Raw genomic sequence first — 23,622 nt, 5'->3', positions numbered from 1 at the left:
AGATTTTCAAGGATTTTCCACAGTTCAGTTCTGCTCACCGTGTCAAATGCCTTCGTCAGGTCCACAAATATGACGTACAGTCCTTTGTTTTGTACTCGACATTCTCCTAAATCTGTCTCAGGACGAACACCATGTCAGTTGTACCCCTATTGGCTCTGAAGCCACATTGACACTCTGGAGCATGTTCTGCTGCGCTGGCGGGCACCAGTCTGTTCAGCAACACTCTAGCAAGGATTTTGCTGGCACTGAAGAGCAGAGTAATCCCACGGTAGTTTGAGCAGCCAGACTTTTCCCCCTTTGTTTTTGTACAAGGTGATGGTGACTACATATCGGAGGTCTCTTGCAATTTTCCCTTGCTCCCAGCAGCAAACGAAGAAATCGTGGAGTTTGGTGTGCATTATTATATATTATTAGATTATATATATATATATATATATATATATATATATATATATATATATATATATATATATATATATATATGCATATGCAATAAGCGGACTACGAACAGCGTGAATCTAGTATCGAACTAGCATGAGCCCTTTCGACTCTTTAATGAGTATTTTTCAAAGGCGAATACGAAACGTAGACAAGACAAACATATAAAACAGAAAAACGGTTATGTTTGCGCAACTTTACATGGATGTTTCTACAGGAATTAAACCTTTCAACTATATTGTGTTTCAGCTTGTTTATTTCAACTTATTGTTGATACTGGAAATTATTTGTATTAACCTAGAAATTGATGAGCGATAACGACATCTGTTATTTTATGTAAATTTATGTAATCGCAAATTAAATCCCGGGTATTTCATTGTTATAGTAGTCATAGGCTATTAAGCAAATTTAGATAATCATTTGAAAGAAAACGTGTCGGCTGCAAAAGATAATTTTATTTGTGCATGGTTGTTTTTTCTTCCTAGTCTTCATGGTTTAAATCGCTTGGTTTCAATGCTCTAAGGCGGCGTATCCAGAAAGATCATTTTTCCCCTGGTCTGGGAACTCCAGTTGGGGTTGTGAGCAAGTGCAATAGGTGTTATCACTTTATTGCACTTATAGTAATCAATCCCTGACACACATGATCCCTTGCTGGATCCAGTGTACTTGAAAGGATTGTTATATATATATATAATCTCAGTCTATTACGAGGTATCGATTGGGTAATATGATGACTGGCAGTTAGCTTTCAATACCATCCGATATGATTCATCCTATACATACATACATACATACATACATACATACATACACGTACGTACATACATACATACATACATACATACATACATACATACATACACGTACGTACGTACATACATACATACATACATACCGGGGACGTTGTGGTGAAATTAAGTAAATCACATAAGAATTTTTATTAGGGAATACCACATTTTGACTCCATTTTATTTCTTTTCACAATATGACCAACACAAAATCTCCCATTTGTCGAACGATATAACAGATTTGGACGCGTCTCTGAAAATTACCAGCAGCTTTTGCATTCTTTGAATGGTAAATTATATGGACATGAATACATTCTGTGCAATGTCACTTAGTCCATAGTTATGGTTTTAACCATATTCTTATTTTTTTGCAAAATCATCGCTGTTGTACAGTTTGCAAACATAAGGTCAAATCGTGATCCTGACATTTTTTTAACGTTATAAGCAAGCGCCAAATGCAATTCAAGTATAATATGAACAACCCGATGTGTTTTAATTTAGAAACCTTGCATTTTTATGCAGTTTATGCAGCTCAACACATCTTTACGTAGATGAGCTCGAAATTCATCCAGTCTTCCGGCGTAAACAAATATATTTATCGCGTAATTCAGAGACAGGATAATTCTGCAGGCAGCCCTGTAATAATAATAATAATAATAATAATAATGTTGAGGACAATTATAATAAGATCATCATCTGCAATCAGAGCAACATCCGTAATAATAATAATAATAATAATAATAATAAGAAGAAGAAGAAGAAGAAGAAGGAATTTTAATAACATAGTTTGCTATTGGAAGTAAGGGTCAGGGAAGTCGAAATGGGACACTGAAATACTAATGAGGACATAAAATGATTCCAACAAACAGTGTACATATATGCAGAGATATTAAGGATAAAAACAGAGGACAATAGCGCTCAAAGGAAAGACTGTGGCTCATTGCCGCATCATAGATCAATAGCATAATAAAGGTTTATGTCAAAAGAACGCACACACTCTTGTGTATCACGTCTTAATAGCAATATAGAGGACATCTCTAACTTAATATATCAAGGGGTGAAGTACTCGCAAATAAAAACCTTTAAAAGAGCAGCACCCCTACCCCAACTCCGCTACTCACACCCCCAACAAAATAAAACAGTTGAGTAAAAAGCAGGAAATCAATAACGTTACAAGACGCAAACAGTTTCATTATCAAAACACAAATATCAAACGAAAATCAGTCAGAAGCAATCTAAACTAACAGAACCAAATAAGAAGTACCGTCTGGTCTATAAGACAATATGTTGTTTGAAATAAAGAACACAATAATAAATGTGATCAATTGAATTCAAATTGCACGACGAAAGAATATACAAGAAGGAGCGACAAAACAAATAATGTATGATAACTGTCTCTTGGTAAATATAAGATCAAAGCCACTGAATTACACCCTAATAAGCAAAAATTCATAAGATTCAGATGTAACAAGCAATTTTATCCGACAGATGTATGGTTTCGTTAACTCAGTCACTCCCAGACACAATAACATGCACCTGGAACATTCAGATTATAGTTTCCACCGGTACTTGTATGTGTAGATAGATCAGAATCACATGCACAAAAATGGTAAACTTCGGATGTAAATGACTACATTCTTAGGAATAGTTCCCACCTTCCAATCAATATTTTTTTACGTCAATATAAACGCCATTATGCATCAGATTACTTGAAGTGATGGACTTCTTTGATCTCACTGCATAGTTTGGTACCTTTACTCCCACTCAGTGCGAAATGTTCAAAATAGTCGCGACGATCAAAAATAAATCCTATAAAAGAGGCGAAACTAATAAGATTCATGCCTTAAATATATAGTGAATGAAAAAAAAAAATACAAATAGCTCATGTATATGCAGTTGAAAGATTGACAGTACGCGAACATGAAACCCAAATAGGCACTATGTATATGTAGTGAAAGACAGGATTCAGGTTCTATTAGCAAGCAGCTAGAGTAGAGGATTGGAACGGAATCTGTCCAGCACTAGTGAAAGAACGTTGCAAGCCAGGAATAATTAGGACAAGCTGTTGATGGCAAGATGGTACTCAGAGGTTGCAGTGTCTGAAAAAGAGAACACGTGTATGGTACTAGTTCACTACAATGACCTATGACAACTTATGCATCTGGTAATGTCTACGAACTAGTCAAAACTATGTGAAAAATCATTGCAAACAGCCTAGAGTCATAAATAACTCAATTCACAAAGACCAATCACTTGGGAAAGCAAAATTCAAACATTTTTTCCCAGGACAGTTATTATGATCTGCATTTGTTTCTCCTCATAAAAGAACAAAGAAAATAGGGCTGAGTAACAAACAAGGAAGAGCACCACATAACCCCTTCACCACCAGAGTAAATATTACAACTTCATAGAAGCTCTTGTCGTGAGACAGGCACCATAAAACACCGTGAAGAAGGTCACATCAAAGTCAAAACATTGAAAGGGTAGGAACAAGCTAGAATCAAAACTAACACGATCAGACGTTATCTCGAGCAACAGTATATCGGCAGCTTAGATTAAACAACTGACATTGTAAACTGAATGAAACATAAAGTGAAGACAACAGTATCAATGCTAAGAAAAACTATCACCCAACTGTGGGTGATATAGTGCAATATAGTATATTAGTACAATCTAATATACTTCTCTATGAAGATCATAGATGATAGACATTTAAGACTGCGCAACGCAACAAAGATGAACCTATCAAAGTTCGTCAGGAAAAAGACCACAAAAACTGTATAATCTTGCTTCGAGAACAACGACTACTAAACGAAAACTAAGACCAGAACTAATACCAGAGCAAAAAATAAAGAATACCGGAATAAAGGGTAATGCCTACCGTTTCATTTAAAAAGAAACATAATTAGTTGTTTTGAAGGCACCTGTAGTGGGAACTTGGTAAACTAAGCAGTAGTTCTTGTGGTTCGGTTGTTGACAAGTAGGTCATTACGTACACTGAACCAACAAGGCTTCTTCGCGGAAACAAAAGAAAGGCATGACATAATTGTTGATGGCAGCGCAAAACCAGGCATTCAATAATGATGATAATGAACAGTAACGGCGATAATGAAATGCAGAATGAGACTTTGTAAAGGTATACGTTGATCACTTATATAGTGCCAGTTGCATCAACATTAATGTTAATGTCGACAACAGGAACATGATCATTGGCATAAACAGTGAAGGTAATTAATGCTGTAACACTTGCATGTGTGCATAGTCAAGCCAGCAGTGAATGTAATGGTTATAGTGGTGGTAAAAAACGTCATGGTGTAGTAGCAGTAGTGGTTGCGCTTGTGCTTGTAGTGTTTTTGTTAGTTGTGTTTGACACTAAAGATATATGTTAAGTATACGTGTATGTGCAGTCTTCTGTACCATACTGAATGGATAAAAATTCATTCGCTTGCATGCTATGCAAGATATGAAGGAGATTTGTCACACAATTAAGTCAGTTAATTTGTTTGATATGAGCAGAAACAATATTGTATATTGTTATCACCTTTACCTGGCATACTTGTCAATGACGCAGGCACAGTATGTGCTAATTATAACATATATGATAAAGGGAGCCCAGGCTATGGTAAAACTGCCAACAAGGACTGTGACAACTGCGGTGGACTTCAGTTCCCTCTTCAGCATGTGACCTTGATATGAAGGCTGTCTGGAAATTGATGGCATGCAAGCTGTGATCTGGCGGAGCTTAAATGAAACGAATAAACAATACACTAGATTAGTCTGAGTATTTGTTGTTGATCTGCGCATACAAGTTCATCTAAGACACACATCGGAATCACGAAGGCTGCTGAATAATAATAATAATAATAATAATAATAATGATAATAAATTAATCAACATTTCACCAAACCAAAAAGCATGTGACGTGAATAAAATAAGCCATCATATGATCGAAGGAACCTCGCATCCATAGTTAAACCTCTATGTGTCACATTCAACATGTCACTTGCTAACAAATGTTCCCATCTTAATGGAAAACCGCGAAAGTAATGTCAGGGTTGTACCACTGATCCTTCAAATTGCACGCTTATTTCATTATAATTTTTTTTGTTGGGAATGTTATTGAAAGAATTATTTTTAAGCATCTATACAACCGCATGTTCTCAGATGATTTTATATTCAAATATCAATCCGGTTTTCGTCCCAACAATTACACAGTTTTTCATAGTATGCATACGTACCATAGTATAGTTACTGCGCTCGATAACATGGATGACTTGTGTGTAGTCTTCGCAATGTATATAAATCATTTGGTAGGGTTTTGCATAAAGGTTTAATACATAGATCAAAAAAGCGTAATGGCATTGATAGGTTTGTTATTGTTTGGCTTTCTGGCGAACTATCAAATAGATTTCAAACGGTTTTTAAAAACAATAATGTTGTATCAAATATCCAGTAGGTTGCGGCTGGAGTACCGCATGTGCTATGTATATTTGATTTAATTTATATTTTATTTAGTTTAATTGGTTGTAAGTTTTAAAATAGTTTTATTATTCATTTCATTACATGTCAAAATAATTTAGTTTTGTTTACTAGGATCTCGATATTTGTTTCAGAAAATAGTTTGACCTTCACTCTTTAGTTGTAAATACCTAAAGTAGACCTAGTTCCCGACCTTTATTTAGAAATCAGTGAGAGAAGAAAACAACTCTTTTCAAAAATCCTATTCTTAGAGTAAGATGATTTGTTTTTGTCAAGGTCATACTGGGACTGCGTGTTTTGTATACGTAAATAGGTTCTGAAAAGTTGAACCTCATCTGGGAATTTGTTTTGCCTTTCGAGTTACTGTATACTCATTGTTTATATAGATTTTTCTCATTCGGGCTTAACAACACTGGGACGTAAAGGTGGTATTTTGTCCTGTCAGTTTGGAGTTATTTTAATGTTTATTCGAATTATTTAGATTCAAAAGGATTAATTCTTTTTCTTGGAAAAATGAGTGCTCATACAGAATTCTTGGACAAAGACATTTCTTTAATTCAAACACCGTATTATCGTTTGTGAATAACACAGAACTATAGACCTTACAACACCAGAAACGATACAGTATACGTCATCACCCTTCATCGTGGATTCATTGTCGGATTTTAACTTGAATTCATGAGAACATTTTATTATCAGGACTTCTAAAATTTAATTTGTTTATTATTCTTGGATTAATTTTAGATTTGATACTTAAAACCGTAAGTTCTTATTTTTAATTTTTACAGTATTTAAATTATTTGTTTACTTTTGTCAAAGCTTGTTTTCGCTCTTTCTTTTGTTACTGTTTTTTCGAGCCTAAACATGCAACGTAAGACATGGCTCTATTTTAGGTCCGTTATTATATATTGTGCATATTAACGATACAGGCGATGACCTCTTGAGTACAACTAGGCTCTTTGTTGATGATGACTCACTGCCGCATTCATCTAATGATACTTTATGAATTAGAATATTTACTGTACTCTGATTTACAAACGGTTGACGATTGGTCAAGGCAGTGGTTTGTTGACTTTGTCGAAGGACATTAGAAAGGATATATTTTACACCCATCCACCCTTTACTCTAATACGCTGATGTTGTATGGGATGGTTGCTCGCCAAATTGGAAAACATACAAATAGAAGCAGGGAGATTTGTAACTGGGTTTGCTAGAAGTGTACGTATCGTAAGATTTATGAAAAAACTGGTTGTTCTACCTTGGCAGAGAGACGAAAGTTTTACAAACTATGTTACTGTCATAAAATTGTATAAAGAGTCTCTCCCTTTTATCTTGCTGACTTTATACCACCACTGGTTGGTGAGACAAATAGGTATAACCTTAGAAAGAGGAATCATTTTAATGGCATTAATGCCAGACTCTAAGTAAGCAGAAACGTTTTCTATACTCTCTATTCCTGTTTGGAACTCACTTCCAGATTCAGTAAAAAGTAAAAGTAGCTATTCTAGCTTCAGACGTAAACTAGAAACTAAGACAACACATGTGACTACCCATCATTTCATTGGTAACAGGAAATTATCTGCTCGGCATACAAGAATTAGAACTAATTGTAGTGATTTGCATAATGACGTATTTAAATAATTTAAGAGATAATCCACTATCTGCTCGTTCTGATGATTTAAAAATGTACCATTATATATTTACTTACAAATGTTATAATGAACTGCGTAGGAAATGGTTTCAGAATGTAAATCATATATCGTGTAACAGCGACTATAGATCAAATATTATACTGATCATCTGACTCTGCAGCGAACGTTAATAATCATTTATTTGACTTGTTCCGAACATATATTAAAGATATGAAACGCTTGAAATAATTATTAGATTTCTTTACTCAATTATTTATTCGTAATAAATGACAAGATATCATTTCCACGTATTAGTCTGTTCAAGACGTTTATCCACAAAAAGTCATCAGATAAAAATAACAATATTTAACCAATTTGTGTGTGTGTGTGTTTGTCTGTGTGTTTACCTGCATTTGTATTGATTATTGATGTTCATTGATATGAATGCAATTATTTCAACTTATTAATATTCTATTCATCGACTAAAATGAATTTTTGCTGGGTTTTTCGTCTGTGAGTAGAGGAGTGGACGGTTCAAACTACTAAAATGTTGCCTTCGTTCTTGGTATTATGCGGCATTTGCAGTTCTTAGAAATGATGTTCAGACAAGAATTAAAACAGATTTTGTTAACTTTGTTTGTTTGAAGGCTTGCCAAAAAGACATTATGCTTGTGGCGTAAATCAAGATTTCACTTAATGCACAGTTGCAAAACGTACACTTATTAACTATGTGTATGCACTAGTGTGCTTACAAAACAAAAATATTGTTACGTACTTCTAATTGAGAAACGGTGCTCAGGTAGAAAGCTTTATTTTGACTGCTACGGCAGGTGATACTACGGAAGGGTAGAGGACACCTCAAGACTGACTTGGATAGTTACCTGTTTTCTTGCCACTTTTACAAGTGCACCGTATAAAATCAACATTAATGTCATTGGAATTATCACGGTCACTGCCATGAAGAAGAAAGCTTCCCGCATTAGGTAAATCTTCTCAAATTGGCAATATCCTTTGAAATCTGGAATGAATATTATTATTATTATTATTATTATTATTATTATATATATATGTGTACGTGTGTGTGTGTGTGTGTACGTGTGTGTGTATGCATAATAAGACTATTTTTGCGGTATAAAATTAATCACAAGAAGAACATAGAAGTCATTCAACGTATGAACTAGTATTCAATCGCAAGAAAGTGTTATACAAACATCAACTTTTAACCAAAAGAGATTAAAATGTTAGCAACATGTTATGGCTTTTAATGGAAATGATGTTAAACATAATTTAGTAGGTTCTTGGTGAAGTAAGTCAAGACAACTAAAGAAATTAAAAGAGTCAGAAGACATAATGCACGCTTACCTGGCTTGTCCATAATGTACACCGAAACCGCCGTAATGTATGATACCAACCATATAGTACATATCAAAGACAGCATGGACGTTTTGTTGACCAAAACATGGTAGCGGAATGGCCTCATGATTGCAATGAAGCGGGTTGCTGTAATCGCAACAAGATGGTACGCCGAGCACATCTCTGCCCCGATGACAAGCACCAAAACAGGTGCACAGGAGCGCCACGTACCTACAACATATTACAACTAGTCATTTATGTGAAATAATTTTGTAGGTGCTGAAAGCTGAAAGAAGTTAGGGAAAATAAATTTTCCTTCACAAAAAGCAATCATGAATAAGTTTTCATAACAAAGTGTACACTCTTTTCCGTGTACAGTACACTGACATGATGTAACGGATAAAACATCGCATGCAAAAATTGAGCATGATCTCTTGTAATCTCTATAGGATGTCTTAGAATATATATAGGAAATGGGAATGATTCTCAGAATGAATCTGATTGCTCAGTTCACTCCTCATATACACCTAATATTACACCCATTATTTCAGAATATACCTGACCTCTTTGGTGGCCTAAGTGGCTACGGCTAGAGCGTCCGCCTCGGATGCGGGAGGTTGTGGGTTAGAACCCCGGCCGAATCATGCTAAAAGACCTATAGATATGATATTAACAGCTGTCTCTCGTGGCGCTCATCATAAAGAGCTCAGTGTTGGGACTGTTCGGTCTGTTGTCAGAATAATGTGACTGGTGGGACATGATGCTACATGTCTGCGGCATGGTGCCCCAGTGCTAGACATCATTATAAACTACCACACTGCAAACATGGGACATCGTAGCGATATGACTGAAAAATTGTTAAAGCTACGTTAAAAACGCAAACCACCTACACCCACACACATACCCACATATAAAACACTCACCACGTGAAAGATCACACTACTGATTTTGAATCGAACTTGCCTATTCACGTGATCTAGCCCAGCCGATGGGAATTGACTGAATTCTTCTTGTTACGTCCAGCCCCCGTCAGCCAATGAGAAATTGATCCAAACGTGTCATTAAGTCTTATTATTAAGATTATTATGAAAAAGTGAATCGGTTATACATTTGTAAATTCAATAGGACATCAGTTAAGTTCATCTTGTATTCCTTCAAGAGTTTTGGATCATCTGGATGGATGCTTTTCAGACTATGTTTGCAAAAAAAAACATTTTGTATATTGTTAATATACAATAATATTTTGACAGTGACTCTAGCAACGTACAAAAATACATATCTTAAATAGCAATAAATTAAATCGGGACAGATTTCTAAAGGGTGCCATGATCATGTATTCTAGTACACGTAGTCATGCGCAGGTAATGGGTCAGTACACTTGCATGGTTTTTGATGTCGCATATGCAAATTAGGAACTTTTGGGTTCAAAATATGTCTTTAAAGGTAATAAGTTATATTCGTTATTAAAGAGATATGTGAAAGAAAATAACATCGATAAAAACAAACTTATGAATTCGATGATAATAATCAGAAATGTTTTTTTAATAATGTGCATTCTCGATTTTATTAGTTGGAAGTATTAAAAATGAACAAGCACGACTCGAGACTAGATACAGTTACATATATATCGATGGGTTTCTGGAACATCTTATGAGACATCTGTTACATTTTATGGATCCAACTATGCTGTATCAAGTTTTGTTGAATGCAGGTAACACACGTGAAATAGAGAAGAACAATATTTAGTTGGGTTAAGAGTCATTTAAATGTTAAAAAATCAAATAAAGTGATATATGACTTGAATGTTGAGTTTTACATTATATGACGTGGAAACAACCAATATTGTTTACTAATTAGTCTTTAAAATGAATTTGTTTCTAACTTTCACAGCGTACATAAAACATGTCTTTACAATTTCGCTTTTGAACTATCTTCAGAGATGATGTAGATTTACGCTTTGCAAATTCACATACTTTTGCCAATCCGTTCACATGACAAAATATACAGACGTAATTACGTGTACATAGGTATGTAAATTTGCACACTTATGTAAACCGTGCGAATGTCTATAGGCTATAACATGAAGCTGGTCATAGAGCAGTTATCTATAACGATTTTTTCCCTCGAATAATTCAAATGAAAATACAGGTTTGCATGAGAGATTCTTTTTCCTAAAACACTTCTAGCATACATGTATCACATTATTACTAGCTTTAATATAAAAATAATATATCTAGTTTGATGCATTACAAGAATTCTTAATACTCGTCTTACTCTTTCTGAAGATTTAACGCTCTCTCTCCCCTCTCTCTGTATAAAAACCACACACACGCACACACACACATTAAGGTAGGCACGAATGTATAAGTGTTTACTTTAGTATGTACCTACCAAGTATATAAGAAAATCTGGACTCGTGACTCAGGTTGTACAGAGGAAACACAAATCCCATGATAGTGTCTGACAAAGCTAGACCAACGACCAAGATATTGCTTGGTTGCTGAAGGTTTTCGTGCCTTGAAACTGTCACAACTATCAAAGTGTTTCCTACAATATTCCCCAGGGCTATGAAACACATCAGAGAGTAATAGAATATATGGAACAGAAGTTCCTCTGAACTTTCTTTAGGCAGACTTTCCTTTTCAATAGAGCCGTTGGGAGCTGAAGTGTTAAATGCAGCCCACGTGGACATCAGGGCTAGGCTTTGAGACTCCAAATTCATTTCTTTACATAGTCCAAATACAAATCAGGACAATTCCATAGGCTACACGTGGGAGAGAGTAATTTATTGTGAACAAATCTGTGACCCATCTCAAAGTCTGTACACACATACTCTAAAAGTTAAAAAGTTTTGGAAACACCATGTATTAATCCATGAGGCACATACTCAGATTGCAGTAAAATTGGTTTCGTCGTACACACAACATTCAGGAAGTATATAAACCTAATACTGGTGATCCTTGTTCTACTTCTTTTGACATGGTTTTAACAAATGCAAAAAAGTTCCTGCTGATATTGTTCTCAAGTGAGACTCTGTTGACGTCAGCCTTAGGTTACTCTTGTTGCATCTCTTATCCATCACACCAAGAATTTGAGGGCATCTTTCTCTTCATTTTATATCAGTAGATGCTACTTTACGGAATCAAAATACTGATTTGAAACATTGAGCAACAGAAACCGGTTTTCTGTATTGTGTGCTGAAATAAATGAGAAATTTGAAAGTTCTGATTAAACGTACTATTTTGCGATGGAAGGTAACACGTGTTTAGTAATCAGAGTACAGTGATGTTTAAAACCAGTACGTTGCGATATTCCATCTTTTTAAAATTATTAGTTTTGATACAGTTGCCAATATAACAATCGATTTGGCAAACTTTGATCGATATATCATCCTTGATTTTAAATATAATCATGCCATACGTGTGATTCGTGCGCATGATTGTTTGCTTTTAACAGCCGTGTGCATGACGCAAATCTCTAAACAAATCTAATATTAAAAATTTGAAACATATGCAAACAAAGCTACATTTCAAACGCATGGTATCTTAGAAAAAGGAAAATGGATGGAAAATGTCAAGTTTCCAGGACAATACTGGTGATAGCTGCGGTTTTTAGTGGATATTGAGACTAGTAACGTGCGAAAAAGTGTTTGTTTCAGAAATAATTTCAGATCTTATTCAGCATGTTCTAAAAATTTAGTAACTTAATGTCAGTATTACCAGCTTTTGAATAAAACATAACTTTGGCTTTAAGACTGTATGTTGTCTCAGTCGTTCTCCTTCTGAGTGATGAAATTAATTTTGATAGAATAGATTTTGTACTGATGTCGCCTTAGTGTCCTTCATACTCATACAAATGTTAGAATTTGCGGTAAAAATCTAAATAATGTAGCCATAATTTTGCATATTGATGCAAGGTTTTCCCCTTTCTTTCTTCCGATTAGATTTGTAGCTCGTATACTAAACCACACTTTTAATCCAGATGTGTTCCAGAAGATTCGTGTCTGTATCACAGTCGGTGCCAGTTATAACTATAGCTATAAGTTAGAGATATTTCTCGTTTGCTGTGTATTGTTTTATTGTTTAACCATACACAATATATGTATTGTAAGCTAGGACAAAAACAACAGAAAAGGCAGACACAAAGGAAAGCAAATCTTACATTATATTTATTGGAACCGTTTTCTTCAGTCCAGTAGCTGTAAATGTCCAGTGAATTCAATACAAATCTAGAATCATTAATTCCCCCCCCCCATACATAAACACATACACACACACACGTTATTAGATTTGGAGGAGCCAATTTTAGTCCTTTAATCCTAACATTTCCCATGTAAGACTAAATGTTAGTCCATGAAGCAAGCATCTTTCTTGCCAGGAGATAAACTACACTGTTTAGCCAGTCCCAGATCCGAATTTCTAGGCAGTCCACACCCTTTAACTAAACCGGAATAGCCTCGATAATGTGATTCTCCCACCCCTTCGATTCCAAACGTATTGCACAAGTTAAGGAATCCAAAAAAAAAAAACAAACTACGGATGCAATAAATAACGATCCTTTTGCTGATAATTCCGGCAATGAAATTTAAAACTCTTCAATATTTAAATATAGTTGATGAATACAAATACTTTTTTTAAACATGGTTTTAACATATGGATTAATTATTTATACTTTAAAGAAGGAACATTATATTACTTTAAAATAAAAACAAAAGATAAATAATGCAAGAAAAGATAAATAATGCAAATTTCTAAAAAGGGTAAACAAAATAGAAAGTTAAGACCGACCGCAAAGGCTAGGTTAACAGGTGAGCGTAAATTTCTTAAATCGTTAGGGTGGAAAAGAGACGGACATGTATTGAAATGATCAAATGAAAAACCAGTTCACGCCAAAAAACAAAACAATGAAAGATTAAACCTAATGAACCATTATTGTCAACTATTAAAATCAGGCAAGACTAAATACCTATGATTAAACAGCGTAAGGAACAGAAGACGATGTAAACGTATCACATGATTTAATTATAAACGGAAATATTTTCTTTGAGAATGAAATTGAAAGAAAAAAGACACAACAAAAGAAATCGCTAATCTTGAGCATTTAAAACAGAACGTAATATTCACAGATAATTTTCTCCAGAACAAGGAAGAGGGTATGTAAATGCAAGAGATGTATTTATTCAACACTAACACACACAAAACTATAACACGAGTTTTATACGAGTAAAAAACATTATATTTGATGTAGATAAATGCCTTTGAAAAACTTTCGGAATCCTCTGTCATTATCCATTTGCATTAAATATTGGCATACGTCCTTAGCAGTAGTCCATCATACCAAAAATAGGTCACTTTTTAACATGTATGTGCATGTGTCCACCTCAAATGTTTAGGTCTCTGATTATGTTACTCTGAAAATGCTGCATGTATCCTGAGGAGTACTATAATCTATTACACCAGTCACTACGACTTACTTTGATACTTAAGTGGCATAGTAAACTGTATGTTACGTTCCGATTCTAAGTTAATGTTGCTTACCGTCATGCCATTTAATATGGGATCTATCCTGAGCAGCACTACATTGTGCCCCACGTGCACTCTCTGGTTTACCAACACCAGTCTCATCCTGTGCCACGACAAAAACATACTTATATGCATAAATCCATACAGATGAAGTGTGCGTGTCTTCTGACAGCTTCATTTATTTCCATTCTCTCGTACATTTATGAATAGCTCCTGTGGCCTAATGGTTAGAGTGTCCGCCTCGGATGTGGGAGGTCGTGGGTTCGATCCCCGGCCGAATCATACGAAAGAACTTACAAAAATGGTACTCACAGCTGCCTCGCTTGGCGCTCAGCATTAAGAGTTAGTGTTAGGACTGGTCGGTCTGGTGTCAAGATAATGTGACTGGGTGGGACATCATGCTACATGTCTGCGGCATGATGCCCCAGTGCTAGACATTACTATAAACTGCTACACTGCAGACATCGTAGCAATAGAACTGAAAAATTGTTAAAGCTACGTTAAAAAGTTCAATTCACACACACACACACACGCGTACATTTATGAATTTTAAAAACATGTACGAGGACTTGGAAAGCACACCGAAGGTGCCGTCTTGTTCATCAGAATTCTTGGTTCCTTTAATGACCCATGTAACCAAGGAAACATAATATTCTCATTTAACTTGTACTTTACTTCAGCCACGTGTGGATCGGGATGAGCGTTATTTTATGATGCTTATAAAATCCCAGACACGTGAGGAAAACAATCTGCAATTTATTTTTTATAATTTTTTTAAAATAATAAATAGTACGGTAAATTTGTATGTACGATATCTTGTATAGTACGGTAAATTCATATGTACGATATTGTGTGAAGAGCTTCACTGTCTTCATTTAGGCTAATGCAAACGATGTGTTTTGAAAGAAGCTGCTTTTATTGTAGACATATCCCAACTATTGTAACTTGTTGCCGATTTATTTGTTAAGTCAGGAATACAACACCTGTTCCAGCTGGTTTCAACAACTCTGATTTATATAGAATGCACCAATATAATATCTGATATAAAGAAAGTGTCCATTTCTCGCTCAGTTTCTTTAAAGCTAGTGCTGACTTGTATGATTCAGTATGATGGAAATACGTACATTACTTTCAAATCCTTTCTCTCTGGATTGAAACCAAACTTTGGCGTACAGGTTTCTAACGGATTAGTTATGACAGTTGAGCGGAAAAGGCTAGGCTGCTAACGTTATAGGGTTCAATGGATTATCATCACATGTTAACTTCATTGTATTCGTAGTTTTTTAAAGTATTTTAATGACACTTATTGCTTAGAAGATAGAGGTAGTCATTAATGAATCATTGTAAACCTGACAGTTGTGAGCGAGTGATTTTTGTGTATATATATTACAAAGTGTGATTACCTTTGCACTTATTAGGGTCAGACAAATTCCATTCCATCTACGTATAAAGACCACGTGTTCATAAAGACAAAGTTTTTAGTGACCTTTATATACAGGTTCCACGATACAAATTAAAACCAAAGTATAAAAAACCAATCAAACCAATTTCAACCAAACTTAGCAGAGTGCATCCTGGCTTGACGGCTGAAAGTTTTTGTTTTCTTTTTAACTGATACGGATTTGTAATCAAATATGGCCGCAGCGATTACAAATTAAAACGCGTTAAAAGAATTCAACTGAAAAAATATGCGCAAGAAAATTTGACCATATTTGACAGAAAGTATCACGTTTACATAAATGATGCCGATCCCTTATAAGATATGGACGCGGTTACTATTTTTATTAAAAAAGCGCTCCGACCAAATTGACCAAATTTTTATATAAAACATCCTTACATAAAAGACGCCCAAGTTAATATAAGTATGATAGTCATAAATAAACAAATAAATAAATATATACATGTACCCACCTGAAGTGACTTCTTCCAACCCCTCCCCCGCTCAACAGAATTCAATACAATTTGGCAGAAATCATCATGACGTGAATGGCTTTCAGATCTGTAGAAAAGATACCGTAACTAAAATAAAAAAATCAAACAACTCTCGTCACAGCCTGGCCAAACTTTGGAAAGTATCCTGCAATCGAAAGCTTTTACATTTGAACGAATGAGGCCGATCTGCCGTCATATGTGACTGTCGCTAATCAAACTAGAAAGACACGAGAAATGTTTAACAGGATTTGACCGAACTGACAGAACGTTTCATAGCATGAAAGTCTTTCATACTTTGTAAAAATGATGTCAGTCTATCGTCATATAGGACCACAATTACTATAAACAGAACAACATTGACACAACTTTATCTATACACAATTACAAGAAAGCATAGATCGACAGAACTTAATCAACTTTGACAGAAATCAGCCTGGCATAAACGTCTTTCCATATGCCAACAAATATACATGAGAATACAAAATACAGAATTTTTTTGTGTAAATTATGGAATAAACAGAAGAGAATGAAATTTCTAAAGAAGTCAAATTAATGATCCTCGTTTCTTGTCCAACTGACTTTTCAATTAACTACCAGTCAGATGAGCCAGTCCGGCCACTTGGTTCTCTTCTTTAAAACTCTCTTAGAAGAAAAGCAAATAATATGTCAGGTGATAGGAGGAGAATATATGTAGCTGAATGAGGCAGTATTGTTCGAACCATGTACAAATTCGTACATAAAAAATACAGATAAATATCAAAGATGTTATTTCTAGCTCCCTGTTTCTCCGGTTACCCATTAAAGTCTGCATTGTGCTGATGTGTCGTTAAACACCAAAGCCCATATTCGATAACAAGAGATTAGTAAATTGATGCCTTGGTTGACAGAAAATAAGCTGGAGCTTGGGGTATCAGCGGTAAAAAATATTCCCTCGTTTTTTTCTCAAATACCATTCAAATAAAAATTGATTACTTTTCTCTGACGTTCTATAGTGAATATTGACGGACAGAAAAGTAAAAAGGGAAAGGGCGAAAACATAAATAAAATACCGTTATGCGAAATTGATCAGTTCTTGATGTTATCAATCATAAAATCTTTAAATCTCACGACATCTAAAGTATGACAATCGTCACTTTTCTTCAAGCTGCAACACTATTTCATTTTCTTCGTTCGTTACTTTCTTCATCATCATAATGGTCTTCTCGCTTTCATTCATATGTGCATCGCATTTTCTTCTGTTTTTCATACTTCCGAGTACAGTTTTTAATCTGTCATCAGCCGATTCAATTTTTTTTCTTCTTCAAATTTAGTTTCAGTTGATTCTATGTTAATTTCTATATCGTTTTAACTGATTCCGTCTCTATTTCTATATCATTTTAGTAGATTCTATGTTTATTTCTATATCGTTCATTAGCCTCATGTTGGTGTTCAATTATTTTACCAATCATTCATCCAATTATTCTCTTTTTTCTTTCCAAATTTCATGAGATTCAAACGTGAAATATTAGCAAAGGTATGTCATAAAACATATCAACAAATTGTCGATTTGTGAGAAATAGGTAATTTATTAAGTCTTACTTAAGGCGCTCTTGTAAGGGACATATTTTCACATTATTTTCAACAAACGACTTTTTCCGGAAGAAAAGGATATCGCCATAGTTGAAAGCTTTTCACCTGTTTTAAAGGTAACTTTAGTAATAACACGTACCGTGACATTTCTCAATTTTCAGGAATGTTAGCTACAGGACATCATTTACGTATTGGCACAACTGATGATATGGGAACTTTTTGAATATTGCCATTGGCTCATTAAATAGCGATGATGCAGCAAAAACAATTTTAGTAGCAGTATTTTAAGTTAATTGGATATTACTGTCGACAGACATAGGTCGAAATAACAGAACTATGGTAAGAGACGTTTGCAATTAAGTCAAAGTTTTGATCTTTACATAACAAATGGTTATTTTAGGAAAACATAAAATTGTTTGTGCAACAACGTCTATAAAATTCAATTAATGGTTAAGTTATGATGTTTCCTATTTCATTATCCACAGTATCAGCTTTTGAAGCGTTATCATTCGATCCTCTCCTGGGGAACGTTTATAATTATGCCTTTCTGCAATTTGATTCTTGTGTGAGTTTTAATGGTACCTCGGATGTTAATCAAAATGTTGATATCATTGATAAGGGAATATAATATTGCACAAAATAGTCCTTTTTACACGAGTGCTATAATGATGATCATAGCGTTGATCTCCCAGAAAGGCTGAGTTATACTGATCTTTCTAATTGTGCTATTGATGATATATTGATTAGGTCAACTAACAGATATGAATGCACGTATTGACATGCTACTATTTCAATATGGCGAACATTAAGACTACAGAACTGGTAGGTGCCATTACATTGGAAATAAATAATTTTAAAAATTTGTAGTCAGAAATAAACGGACTTGAAAAAACAGACTTTAGAAAAAACCCCACCTCAGAATACTTTATTCTTTTTAATGCACCCACAAATTTATCAGAATACGAAAGAGAGTCACATTGTTGTTACGTATATTTGATTTAATTTATATATGAATTGATTTAACTGTTTGTAAGTTTTAAAATCTTTTATTTTTAATTTCATAAGTAATGTAGTTTTTTATACAAGGCATTTGATATTTTCCAAAAAATTGTTTGACCTACATTTTTTAAAATATAAAAACCTAATAATATAAACAGTGTGTCTATGTTTGACTTAGTTCCCGACCTTGATTCAGAAATCACAGACACAATTAAGCAACTTTTATTTTTTTATTCTTAGAGTAAAATGATTGGTTTTTATCAAGATCATTCCAGGAGTACTAGATTTTGTATATGTAAACAGCCTCTATTTCGCAATTCTGGGTTTTCCGAAATTGCGCAGTAGTTAGTTTTAACAGTGATGCTTAGAGAGATATTTATGTTTGGGCTTTTACTTTACACTGGAATGTGTCTGTTTGTGACCAGTTTGAAGTTACGTTTTAATTTTTATTCAAATTATTTGGATTTTAAAGGATAATTTTTTCCCTGGAAATATTTGAATGCCCACACAGAATTCTTGGACAAAGAAATTTATTTTAATTTTATTCTGAAAATCAACACCGGAATATTGTTTGTGGAACTAAAAGGAACTGTAAACAAATATGTACAATAAACTCTAAAGTATACGTCATCGCCTTTTGTTTTGGAGTTTTCGTCGGGATTCGAACTTGAATTTATTAGAATTTTCCATTACTAGAACTTCTAAAATTTAATTCATGAATCATTCTTTGATTATTTTTGGATTTGATTCTTAAAACCGTAACTTCTTATTTTTTTCATTTTTCAGTGCTTTCCCAGGAAAATAAATTATTTGTGAAATTTTTCAAAGTTTGTTGTTTTTTTTTACTCTTTCTTTGGTTACTGTTTATTGGAACCTAAACACGTAACATAATAATTGGGGGGCTCGTCAGGGATTTTGAATTTTGGCTAAAATATTTCAGAAAACTTTCTTTTTTTGAACTTTAAATTCCCCTATTTTTATAAATCTTTAGCGAAATCGGCAAGCTTTTTCTAAAATGTCATCGAAAGTGGAAATCTTTCTTTCAAGTCCTACCCAGGACTAATTAGACCTTTTAAAAAAAGATGAATTAATTCAACTTGCCAGAAATACGATTTTTCTGAGGTAAAGGCTTCCTTAACGAAGCAAGAAATAAAAAATATTGTGGTCCAGTACTTGGTAAAAACTAACGTTTTGTATAAAAGTGCTTTGGTTTCGATCAGTAAGTCTGTATCAGACTGACATAAAAGTAAAGGAATTATAATTAAAATACAAGATGGAATTAGAGTTGAGGAAGCTGGAACTTCAGAAAGATAAAGAAGAAATACAAATGCAACTGAAATTAGAGAAAGAGAAAGAACAAATGAAATTGGAGAAATAGAAAGAACAAATGTTATTACAAAAAGAAGAAAAACAAGCAGTTACAATTTGAGAAAGAGGAGAGAAAGAGGCATGACAGAGAGAAAGAAACCAGTTGCAATTTAAGAGAGAGAGAGAGAGAGAGAGGAAAGAGAAAGAAAAACAAATGTAATTAGATAAGGAAGAGAAAGAAAGACAAATGCAGTTACAAGTAAAACAAATGCAATTAGATAAGAAAGAAAGAGAGAAAGAGAGGGAATATCAATTTAAAATGAAAGAAAAGTACATTCCCACTTCAAATACATATTTAAGTTTCGATGTTGCAAAGAATATTAAATTAGTGTCCCCTTTCAGAGAAAGAGAAGCAGACAAATGCATTACTCGTTTTGAAAAAAGTTGCTGCAAATTTGAAATGGCCAAGGGAGCATTGGACTCAATTGTTACAATGTGTACTTATTGGTAAAGCTAGTGATATTTACCATTCACTGTCAGTTCACCAAAGTGGTGACTATGATACGGTTAAGGAATGCGTCTTAGGGGGTTATGAGTTAGTCCCTGAAGCTTATTGGCAAAAATTCAGAAACTGAAAAAAAGAAGTTGGACAAACTCATGTCGTATTTTCTAGAGAAAAAGAGCAGTTATTTGATAGTTGGTGTTTAGCCAAGAAAGTTGAACAAGATTATGAAAGTCTCAAACAACTTGTATTACTTGAAGAGTTCAATATCTGTATTCATAGTGATATTACGACTTATCTTGACGAGCATAAGATCGAAACCTTGGAAAATGCTGCTCGTGCCGCTGATGAGTATCCTTTAACTCACAAAGTTCCCTATGTAAATAAGACTTCCATTCAATAGTCTTCTAAATCTCAAAGTGGCAAAACTTTTAAAAATCAAATTTCAGATAAGCTAGATGTTAACCACGTAACGTAAGACTACACACACTTAGATACAGTGTCTCACCAAGGTTCCGTTGCAAAATGCAAAAATTATCAATACCAATTAATTCAGATTTTGTACAAAATTACCGCTATTTCTTCAAGAAGCACATGGGCATTTTCACTTCTGACGTTTTCACATTGGATAATTAGTTTGCTAAACATGAGATTCAGTGTAATCCAAAGTAACATACATAAGAAAAACAATAGAATTAGGCAAGTGACATGTCATTCCATATCACCACACTTCAAAGCTAAGCCTCTGGTGGTACGGCTTAGTCTTGGGGGCAAATGTTTTAATACTGTAAAACAGGATTCATCTTTTCATATCCAGTTAGTGTATATATGATTATATGGAGGAATCTGGATTTTTCCAAGTTATGAGCCAATAGCAAGTCCTCTACTCCAGGGGCATTCCCCTTGGTATGTATTGAATGTACAAGTACATTCATCTCGTTGAGTGTATACACGGTTGTATCGTCGAGATTTTAAAAACTTTTTAGTCAAGCGATAGTTCTAACTCAAGCGACAATTCAGATCCCCAGTCCTGGGGTCTGTGCATAATCTGTCTTATTGTGCTTCACTCCCTTTAAACCTATATCTAGTTGTAGTCAGCGGATTGTAACAGTATCCTATTTATGAAACATTAGCAATTCCCCTTTTTCTGGGTCAGTATTTGATATATGCCTGATTTGGTCTCATGCTCTCCAAATCAATATATGGTTAGAAGGTGGAAATCTCAACTCTTTCAAAATGATGACTCCGGAGCAAGTTTCCACTCTAAATGGCATGATTCATGATCAGTATTGGATATATGTCCGATATACTCTCACATCAATTTAACTTATATTTGGGGAAAGGGTTGGTATCTCACCAATTTCTAAGTTGGGATCCAGAATCAGTATTGCCACTGGCTCTGTGGCAAGATTAGAGAATGTAAACCAAAAGCCCATTAATATGATATTCCATTATCTGAAAACATGTCATAAATATAAGCTGATGTTTTCCCTTCAATTGGAGAAAGAATAGTTATCAAGAATATTCAACTAGTAGACAGGAAAAAATAAAGAGAAAAACCAATAAATGTACATTGCAGGAGAAATAATAATAATAATAATAATAATAATAATAATAATAATGATAATAATTATTATTATTATTATTATTATTATTATTATTATCTCAAGTTTAATACTTAGATACAAAAGCTTTTAAAGTCTGGGGTTAACGTTTGAAGCTGTCAGTAGGAGTTTCCATGGTGTTTCTAATAACCTAGCTCCTTCAGAGTATTATGTATACAAAGACTACTAAGAAGTAATTTTGATTTCTTCCTTCAGATACTAATTTTACATCTCAAAATATACTAAAAGTGTTATCTATATTAAGATACTGGACAGTTTTACATTCAAACAAAAGCATCATTTTCTTTCTTGAAGAACGCGAATTTGAATGTATTTTAAATCAGAAACCAAACCCGTTCATTGTTTGCACTGTAGAAAAAGTACAGATCAGAAAAAGTTCAACAATATGAATCCTTCTCCATTACAGTTACAAGTCTATCACTGAAAGCTAAATTCATAATGTGACTAAACACACACATGGGTTTTGGATCCTATTACACGATTCACTGCCAGGCTTCTATTATGTTATCTTGAATTTTTATGTTAAACAGGGGATTTTTGAAGATTATTTATGTGATATGATACCTGAAAAGGAAAGCAGAAAACACTATGAATAAGGACCATAGAGTAAAACAAATTCATTAGGTATGAAGCCCTGATGAATGAATTTGCAGTACATACCATTAGCAAAGAAGAAACCTTGAGTAAAATGTGGTTTGATGGTGAGTATTTACATTAGAGTCATTTTATAAATAATAATAATAATAATAATAATAATAATAATAATAATAATTGTTGTTGTTGTTGTTGTGGGGTTTAACGCCATTTTTCAGCACACGATAGGCTATGCATGGCGGCCATTATTAATGGTGGAGGAAGAAACCGGGAAACCCCTGGGAAGAACCACCCACCCACAAGAAACTACTGGCAAGCTTTCTAACATACCCACATTGGCCGAATCCTAGACTCGAACCCACGCAGACAGAGGTGAGATGGCAGTGATCCGTAACGGAGAGCGCTTTAGACCACTCGGGGCCCAATAATAATAATAATAATAATAATAATAATTTCTTCCTAATTTAGTTATTTGATGGAGCTATCTTTCTTTAAGGTTGTAATTATTGGCAGTCTAAACTGTTCTATATCAAATATGTCAAGTAATACAGCACAGTGCAAATATTTACGGCTGATCATATCTTTCTCTATTACACACGGACACACACACCAAAGATAATTGTGTCAAACAGCAAGTTCATGTCATTAAAATGCTTTAAATATGTATTCATTTTATAGTGAAGTTCTGGGGAGACAGCTTTTATACTTATAGTCTGAGTGAATTTCAATGACATTAGAAAACAGTTTCTAGTGAACAACACAAATCCCCCATACTTTCTCCATGTTCATCTTCAGTAAGGATGATAATGAATGCATATCGATTATTCTGTCATTCATGTGTGAAAATGTAATTGTGATGTAAAGTTGCTGCAAACATCGGTA

The 23,622-nt window shown here is 34.2% G+C and overlaps 1 protein-coding gene across 1 annotated transcript; it reads right to left on the bottom strand.

The window, feature by feature from the left end:
* Positions 1-1,509: 1,509 nt before the first annotated feature.
* On the bottom strand, positions 1,510-11,864 carry LOC149796427 (5-hydroxytryptamine receptor 7-like). Its single transcript, XM_089960223.1, has 5 exons — positions 11,081-11,864; positions 8,699-8,920; positions 8,218-8,354; positions 4,774-4,967; positions 1,510-1,862 (listed from the first exon to the last, which is right to left on the bottom strand). The coding sequence occupies exons 1-5, from the start codon at positions 11,409-11,411 to the stop codon at positions 1,724-1,726; spliced, it is 1,023 nt and encodes a 340-aa protein (XP_089816349.1). The 5' UTR covers positions 11,412-11,864; the 3' UTR covers positions 1,510-1,723.
* Between the last annotated feature and the right edge of the window lie 11,758 nt (positions 11,865-23,622).

This window comes from Sinohyriopsis cumingii, chromosome 6, assembly GCF_028554795.1.
Source record: "Sinohyriopsis cumingii isolate HCF-2022 chromosome 6, ASM2855479v2, whole genome shotgun sequence".
In the NCBI taxonomy this organism is placed as follows: Eukaryota; Metazoa; Mollusca; class Bivalvia; order Unionida; family Unionidae; genus Sinohyriopsis; species Sinohyriopsis cumingii.
Note: the sequence above shows the minus strand (reverse complement) of the source record. Positions and strands in the feature narration are given on the sequence as shown.

Excerpts from the sequence above, each read along its gene's own strand:
- LOC149796427 (XM_089960223.1), bottom strand. The coding sequence starts at position 11,411 with ATGAATTTGGAGTCTCAAAGCCTAGCCCTGATGTCCACGTGGGCTGCA. Across the intron at positions 4,968-8,217 it reads TAAAAGTGGCAAGAAAACAG|CTCCGCCAGATCACAGCTTG; the intron begins GTAACTATCCAA and ends GTTTCATTTAAG. Across the intron at positions 1,863-4,773 it reads GTCATTGACAAGTATGCCAG|GGCTGCCTGCAGAATTATCC; the intron begins GTAAAGGTGATA and ends TTATTATTACAG.